The sequence below is a fragment of the Aricia agestis genome, chromosome 19 (genome assembly GCF_905147365.1).
Source record: "Aricia agestis chromosome 19, ilAriAges1.1, whole genome shotgun sequence".
Classification (NCBI taxonomy): domain Eukaryota; kingdom Metazoa; phylum Arthropoda; class Insecta; order Lepidoptera; family Lycaenidae; genus Aricia; species Aricia agestis.
This window is the reverse complement of record NC_056424.1, coordinates 2,262,402-2,270,537: the sequence shown is the minus strand read 5'-3', so window position 1 is coordinate 2,270,537 and position 8,136 is coordinate 2,262,402. Positions and strand designations below refer to the sequence as shown.

At 38.6% G+C, this 8,136-nt stretch overlaps 2 protein-coding genes across 5 annotated transcripts in view; one reads left to right on the top strand and one right to left on the bottom strand.

Annotated features, from left to right (window-relative positions):
• Positions 1–8,136, bottom strand: part of LOC121736351 (leishmanolysin-like peptidase) — a 90,266-nt gene that overhangs the window by 38,443 nt on the left and 43,687 nt on the right. For both annotated transcript variants that reach the window (XM_042127493.1, XM_042127494.1), the window contains exons 2-4: positions 2,005–2,105; positions 960–990; positions 761–843 (exon numbers count right to left, since the gene is read on the bottom strand). In XM_042127493.1, the coding sequence (XP_041983427.1) occupies positions 761–843; positions 960–990; positions 2,005–2,105 (215 nt within the window). The remainder of the gene's footprint in view (positions 1–760; positions 844–959; positions 991–2,004; positions 2,106–8,136) is intronic.
• On the top strand, positions 2,355–6,964 carry LOC121736359. 3 transcript variants are annotated; one of them, XM_042127517.1, is made up of 2 exons: positions 2,355–2,423; positions 6,004–6,964. In XM_042127517.1, the coding sequence occupies exons 1-2, from the start codon at positions 2,390–2,392 to the stop codon at positions 6,912–6,914; spliced, it is 945 nt and encodes a 314-aa protein (XP_041983451.1). In that variant the 5' UTR covers positions 2,355–2,389; the 3' UTR covers positions 6,915–6,964. The 3 variants fall into 3 exon arrangements, with proteins under 3 accessions (XP_041983451.1, XP_041983452.1, XP_041983453.1); XM_042127518.1 differs by lacking the exon at positions 2,355–2,423 and adding an exon at positions 2,449–2,549; XM_042127519.1 differs by lacking the exon at positions 2,355–2,423 and adding an exon at positions 2,451–2,525.

The window sequence follows — 8,136 nt, the reverse complement described above, 5'->3', positions numbered from 1 at the left end:
CCTGCGCCTGATCTCTCGCCAGTCATATCGTCCATCATAGGAAATAAAACAAATATAGAGTGCTTCTGCTTAATATAGACTACACTCTACAAGCCCATGAAGAAAATTAACGGGCACAATGAACGTGAATATCGCTTAGGAGGCTTTTACTATATCTGAAAATAACTCTGAGCACTATGTCGTCAATATCCCAGCGGTACCTGTAACTTCTCCTCGTACTTACAGGCTGTAAGTACGAGGAGAAGTTATAAGGGTAGCGGGCTAGCGGCCCATAGCTTTAGGCCCCTGCGCTAGGAAAATGTACGGCGTTCATGAATCATGGCCCATGGGTATAGTATGTATAGAAAAGGAACTACTTACATGGACTTATAGTCTACTACCGGCCACCATCACCACAACCGTGTGTGACTGCGGCGTGGCATTATTACACTACCTTAACCGATTCGTTGCCACCTTCATTTTCACGAATTCTTACCACAGGCCAGGCAGTTTGTTGGATGACGCGCCATAAGCTTCATCGGCCCTGCTAAACGATGACGCCCAACGTGCGGCATTGGCCGCTGGTTATGTTTTATGCACATTTAGACTAAGGAATTGTAATTACAGTATAATAAATTAGGTTTAACGTGTTTTTTAACAATCCTTGTATGCCGCGCCTGGCGCGTAATCGGCCTCACTGAATCTTTTTAAATGACGCGCTGAGCGCGGCAGTGGCCACGAATCGGTTAATATTATCGTTTGTAATTTGTTTATCACTTACCTATTAAGTCTTATTGGTCCTCCAGTCTTCCTCACTTTTAAAGCTTCCTCCCAAAACTTCACAGCCTCCGGAAGAATTGTATTCTGGGAAAATATAAGAGCAATTGAAGAAATTGTATCTATTTTCGGCCTTCCTTATCCGCAAAATGAAGAGGCACTCGAGGAATTGCTACTAAATTATGTATTAAAAATATACTTACATTTATCATGAAAAATTTATCTGGATCTAATCTGAAACAAATGAAATTTTTATAATATGGCGTCAAGCAATGAGTTTCTAAAATACTAGAGTAGCAATGTCTTACAAAAGATTCTCAGAAATGCGTAACCGCTTTTTTGTTCAAAAGACAATGTCAAGTCATATATTCGTTATGTCATTATGTATGTGAGATATGCCTGCAGGCATCTTCGAAGTGGCAACGCGTTGCTACCGTAAACTTCCAATCTAGTTACGTTAGTAACATAGAATATCATTGGCGTCAAGTATGACTCAAGATTCACTTAAATCTCAGCTGATAATGTGAAATACTTTAGATAGTTGTTATGGTTTTAACCAGCCTGTGGGCTGTGCCGGAAGGCTCTGTTTATCGAGTCTGTGTTGATATATTTTCTGTCACATTTTAGGGCTTGTTGCTTTTAATCTGCCGATTAGCATAAACTTAGCATGAGCACTCATACTTAGGCATACATTACACGATCATACAAGCGACAGTCAATTCCGTCAATCATGAATTATATATTTTGACTGATGGTGACTGATGGACTGACGAATGGTATTAGACAGTCACTCAATTCTCTTCAGTTTTATGACAGTCAAAGCCAAAATTTTTAAAGGTGTACATTTCTAATTTTTTCCTGTTTTGTCAGATGTGATAACACTCACTCAAAATTCGTGACTGATGGTTGCATGAAGCAAAAATCAAGATATCCAGATTTTCGTCAATCAACTTCATGCAACCGTCTGTCACGCTCTTTCTTCAGTTACGACCATGACTGTGGTAAAACTGACAGCAAAACCTGCCGTGTAATAGATGCCAAAGAATGATTTTTAAAGATTAAAGATAGATTTTAGGGTAACCTTTCGTAGCGGGATTGTATGGCATCACTGACGTCACAGAGTGTCACAAAGTGTCCCTTTTTGGAGGCACAGTCGCGGCGTCACAAATTATAAAGAGTATAGACGTTAGACACTCGGAAATCTGTAAATTAGTATAGTAGTGTAGTAGACGAGCTAGTAGAACTTACCTATATACAGAGTGGTCGTAGAATATGCTTATCCTAAGTGGCTGGTCTATACTCCGGCGTTTGAGGATGTGAGCCGGCTCCAAATGCACCCCGCGGATCACCTGGAAAGAGCAACATCACATTAATATGAAGAACAAATATAGATATCACGCTCATTGCTTATACCGTGGAAACGAGATGGCATTTGGCAATAGGTATCATCATGCGAGATAGAATAGAAACAGCACATTTTTTATTTATTTTTATAGGCAAGCGTAGAAAAATTCATCGCTGTATTATCATTTAGTTTTGTAATTTGTTACAAACTGTATAAGTATAGCCCTGTTCTGAGGTATAGCCCTTGCTCAATCTACATAAAACAAACCAATATCATAAAACGAAAGTTATGGCCAAGCGTATTTTACTACTATTGTTACACTGTAAGTACGTTAAAAATTCAAATCAATATTTCGTAGTAAACGAATAAATCGATTTTAAAATCCTGGGACAGCCTGAAATCGATCCGAAATTCGAACTTCGAGGTATAAGAATTTGGCGTCTGATAGGTATGCAGTATGCTTAAGCCGGGCCCAGACGAGTGTAACGTGTAATGTATGTAATGCACTGTGTAATGTAATACGAATTCTACGTGTGGACGGCACTACGAGCATTACATGTAATGCTCGGGGTTGATCCATTGCTGTCGGTTTTTCGCGCGAGCACAAAGGCGCTCGCAATGCCGTCCACACTGTTGACGCCAAATTACACGTAATCTTACATTACACGTTACACTCGTCTGGACCCGGCTTTACGAGTTTCGTAGAGTCATTTTAGAGACAGTCTTAACCAGACTATTGCTGTACAAAGCTCATGAAGATGTACACAAAAACAAATATTTTGTCTGCCTAAAGACTGTCGAGTCTCAAGCGAATGAAGCGAATTTTAAATAATCGGCGGAGTGCGAGAGTGCGAGTCGGACTCGCGCACGAGAGTTCCGTACAATTATAAAGAAAAATTAGGCCAAAATTTGTGTTTTTTTTTTGTATGGGAGCCCCCCTTATTTTTCATTTTATTTTAATATAAGTATAATACTTTAATATTTAAAAATAATTAAATATTAAAGTACACATAAGGATTTTGTGGAAAATTCAAAAAAGTAAAAAAAAAACACGTTTGTTGTATGGGAGCCCCCCTTAAATATTTATTTTATGTTGTTTTTAGTATTTGCTGTTATAGCGGCATCAGAATATACACAATCTGTGAAAATTTCAACTCTCTAGCTATTACCGTTCTTGAGTTACAGCCTGGAGACAGACAGACGGACAGACAACGAAGTCTTAGTAATAGGGTCCCGTTTTTACCCTTTGGGTACGGAAGCCTTAAAAAATCAAATAAATTAAGATAACAAACGCCGTTGAAGCAATCAAAACAAATGAAGAAAACAATTCGCTCGAAATACTCAAGTTATTGAGAAATGGCGGATTTATTTTTATTGATGAGGAAAATTGCTCAATAAACAAAAGATCGATATGTATTGCTTATCTCGTAGACCAGACGCGCGTGGGCGGCACTCGGCAGGGATGGTAGACAGTAGACACGGGTATCAGAGTGAAGTACTATAGGTACTACAGTACCTACTAAAGGTGTATGAACTTTGAACGCCACCGTGGTCTAGTGGTTTAGAGCGTGGCTCTTGACTCCGGAGGTCGTGGATTCGATTTCCGCGTTGGAAACATGTTATTTCCAACAATTCCAAGTTTGGTTAGGACAATGCAGCCTGATCACCTGATTGTCTGACAAGTAAGATGATCCATGCATGTAAAAAGTCGGTCCTGCGACTGATCTCTCGCCAGTCGTATCGGTCTGCCGTCCCACTGGGTTATGAGAGTAAAGGAATAGAGAGTGCCCTTATGTACTGCGCACACACTTGGGCACTATAAAATTACTCCCAGGCTTAACTGTCATGCGTTTTAATGAAACCGGCCACCATCACCGAAACCGGTGTGGGGTCTGTGTTTTCTAAGCATTCTAAGAATTTATTCGCTAAAATATTCAAAATCACTAATCAGAACTTCCATGAATAAATTAATTGGTCTCCTATAATTAAGATTATTATGATATCTACTTTACAATGTCAAATACAGAGCCAAGAGTAATTTATTTATCTAAAGATTTTTAAAATATTAGAGCTGTAAGCAGTTAATCTTTTAGTAAGCTTAAAGATAATATTAATAAACTAGCGACCCGCCCTGGTTCGCACAGGTATAAAATGTTATATACAGTGTGTAACAAAAATAAGTGATAATACTTACTTTAGGGTGTGTACGTGTTCCTTGTAGAGAGTTCACTGTGAAACTTTTTTGTGGAACTTTTTTTTCACTTTTGTATGGGCAAGGGCTCGAGCGTCACGAGTTTCCCCATACAAAAGTGAAAAAAAATGTTGGTCTTTCAGCGCTGCTACTTTCACAGTGATCTCTACAAGGAACATACAGTACACACCCTAAAGTATTATCACTTATTTATTTTACACCCTGTATACGTAAATGACAAAAAAATTGGGATATTCATAGGAGATAGACATATATACCATCGCGGAGTTTTCTGTAGACCTTTTCAATGTGTACAATTATACTTAGTGCATTATTTTGATAAAAATATAATCTCGTAGGATTCAGCCTACGTTTGCAATGGAAGCGGGAAAAAAATGTAATTTTTTACGACATCACATTGGAAACCCCAAAATCAAGAGTATTTCTCCACTATTTAATGAATGTCAATACTTATAAACCTTCCTCTTTAATCACTCTATCTAGTAAAGAAAACCGCATCAAAATCCGTTGCGTAGTTTTAAATATTAAAGGGAACAAAAGGACATGAGGGAAAAAAGCGACTTCGTTTTATAATATGTAGTGATAGTAAATAGTGATATTTTAAAAAATATCTATACTATAATAATATAAATGCGAAAGTGCGGTCTGTCTGTCTACCTCTTCACGCCCAAACCGCTGAACCGATTATGCTGACATTTGGTGTCGGGATACTGAGTCCCGGGGAAGGACCACATTTTCGCATTTATAATATTATTATTGCATATAGCATAGCATGTATCAGTATGGATTAATTATATTATGTATTATGATAATAAATTCTACAAGTGGCAACCCTTTACATACACAAAGCTTTACATTTACATTAAACACAAGGAGATGAAAGCTGCACTCTGAAGTCTGAAACACTGCAGGCGCCCACGCTGTAACCACGATCAAGATTATCACAAATATAATGTAACAAACAGTAAAAGTTAACGATAACCCTAGTAATAAATTAAGATCTGTATTAATCATTACGAACCTATCGAAACTTCAGTCGATCAGTAGTTTAGGCTATATTGGAAAATATATAAGGGCCTTTCCACACGACGTGTTTTTGCGCACTGACGACGCGCGTTTCTGATGCGCTCGTCTTCTGCGCGTTTTAATCGCGTTTTGGCAGAAGTTTAAAACGTGTCGGCTTTCTTCCGTTTGCAGGTAGCAGAGTTTGCTGAGCGTTCAACCTGCGTTTATATCGATACAAAAGAGCGTAAAAAACGTCGTGTCGAAGGGCCCTAAGAGTGGAATGACGCGTCTCGACTCTCGACAAAATGACGACTTGTAAGGGTCTATTCAGACCGCAACGCGACGCGCAGATGCATTTCAAAATTTATAAGGATTTGGCAGATTCGCAAGACGCCTCACGCAATTGAAATCTGTCAAATCCATACTTTATGCCGCGCCGCACCTCGCCTCGCCTCGTCGCGTTGTGGTCTGAATTGAACCTTAATCGTACTTAAGTTACAGTATAAGTAAGTGATAAATGATAATATAATGTCCCATTTATAACATTAACTAGTAAAGTTGTGGAGCGCGTCATTTCAAGTAACACGCACTCTACCAACTACAAAAAAATATTATAAATTATATAAATCGGCAGTTACAATCTAAAAGATAAATATAATAATCTGTTTATCCTCTCATTTTCCAGTATGTATTTATTCAAGCGCAAGACTCGTAAACAGAGTACCTGAGACATTACACAGAATACTGAGTGGTGACGTCATACGAAATGCCCTTGATAAATTTACAATGGTGAAAAGGGAGACGTACACACATACACCAGAATTTTATCACAGTATAGTCATTTTAGATAATAAAAATACTGTAGAAGAGAAAAATTTACGACCGGCAGATGAAACGGCTAAGCTAGCAGATGATACTAATGATAAAGAAAAGAAAATTGTATATCCAAAAGACATAACAAGAAGAAGTAAAGATGAGAGTGAATATGCCAATACCAAATTAGAAAAATATTATGTAAGCAAAACGTTAAAGGACGATAGAATTCACAATAGTGTTATTAAAACACAAACAAAAGTTGGATATAGTGTTACTTCTGAACATTCTACAAACAATAATAATGCAATAACAGTAAACTTTAAAAACAATGACCTAAAAACCCTCTTCAGTGGCATAATAAAAGAAGACAAATCTAAAACAAAAAATCGAAACAACGAGCAAAATAGCTGGCATAAAACTCTTTTACCTGAAATAAATAATTTGTCAGATAAGGAGCTCAGGGAAAGAAGAGATAAAATTAATCGGTTGTTGAAAAGTAATTACCTGAAAGGGATGAATGGGAAAGAGCCAGAAATAAGAAGAGTGCTGCAGAAACAGAACGAACTCATTGAGGCGTTGACACAGGCGCAGGACAGCAGTTCAGAAGATGAGCAGTTTCTGGACATCATGGAGTCTATAGACAAAAAGAAGAGTACGAAGCAGCCTACCACCATGGTGATGATAGACCAGATCGATGTGCGACAAGCTTTATACAATGATCCACTGGTGAGGAGAATACTGAAACTGGCACAGAGGAAAAATATACAGAATCGGGCATGATTTTGACTTTCTGGTCTAGTGTCTGAATTAAACTATTATTTATTTACATATTTATTTATCTCATTTTAATCCTTTACCTATCAACTCCCAAGCGGTCGAATTCAACCGGGATAACAATAGAATAACAATAAATAACCTTAACTAAAGAGTAAAGACTTACTTTCCACCGAAACTGAGGCAGAGCGCGTTGCATGAAATGTGTTTTAAAGATCCAATAGGACCGCTGATCGCTGAATAGAATGTGAAAGTGTGTATATCGGTTTGTCTGTTACCTTTTGATAATTAAATCGCTAAACCGATTTTGTTAAAATTTGGTATATGGATATACTTTGAGTCCAAGTCCAAGTCGAAAGGACATGGGATTTTTTTTATCCCGGGAAAATGTACGGTTTCCGCTGAATTCCTTATTGGCGTGGGCCTTAACTTAACCGCGCGGATCGTCTAGTCGTCTATAAGGGCCGCGCCACACCACACCGGAATAGCAGCGGCGAGGCGAGCATTTTCAGTGTCATATGATTATAAACTTTATCTTCATTATTGTAATACATAGTATCGCTTGAGAAACTTGGAAAGTCTCGCGGCCGCGATTTCTCAAGCGATACTATGTATTGTAACAATAATGAAGATAAAGTTTAAAATCATAATATGACACTGAAAATGCTCGCCGCTGCGCTGCCATTACGGTGTGATTCGGCCCTAACGTGTCCTTAGGACCTTTAAGGGCGTGATCATGTGACCCTTTGATCTTTTCCACGTGAGATCTGTGATTAATTCCACTAGTAACAGGAGTTCGGATTATAGTTGCCTTAATTCAGATTGATTATATATTGTGTTTAAATCTTACACACTAAGGCTGGTTTTACAGTCACGCGTTTCGGCAGCGCCGTCGGAGCGCGCGCGCTCGGATATGTATGGGGGTAGTAGTTGCGTTTTAAAGTCCGCGCGCTTGAGCAGCGCCGTTCGTCCATACGTTTGTTACAGCTTCGAACGCGCGCGCTCCAACGGCGCTGCGAAACGCTCTACTATAAAACCAGCCTAATTGGATATTACATATACTGATAGGGTTGCCATCCGTCCGGATTTCCCCGGATTTGTCCTAGTTTGAAGGGCGTCCGGGGTGCGTCCGGCCGGTTTTTTGAAAAGCGTAAAAAATTTTTTACAAAAGTTGGAGAAAAAAAAATCGAACTCATTAAGTTCGATTTTTTTTTCTCCAACTTTTGTA

Bases quoted from the DNA above. Each gene is read 5' to 3' on its own strand.
- LOC121736359 (XM_042127517.1), top strand. From the start codon at position 2,390: ATGGCCAAGCGTATTTTACTACTATTGTTACACT. The intron at 2,424-6,003 runs GTAAGTACGTTA...CTCATTTTCCAG, and splicing joins TTTACTACTATTGTTACACT to TATGTATTTATTCAAGCGCA.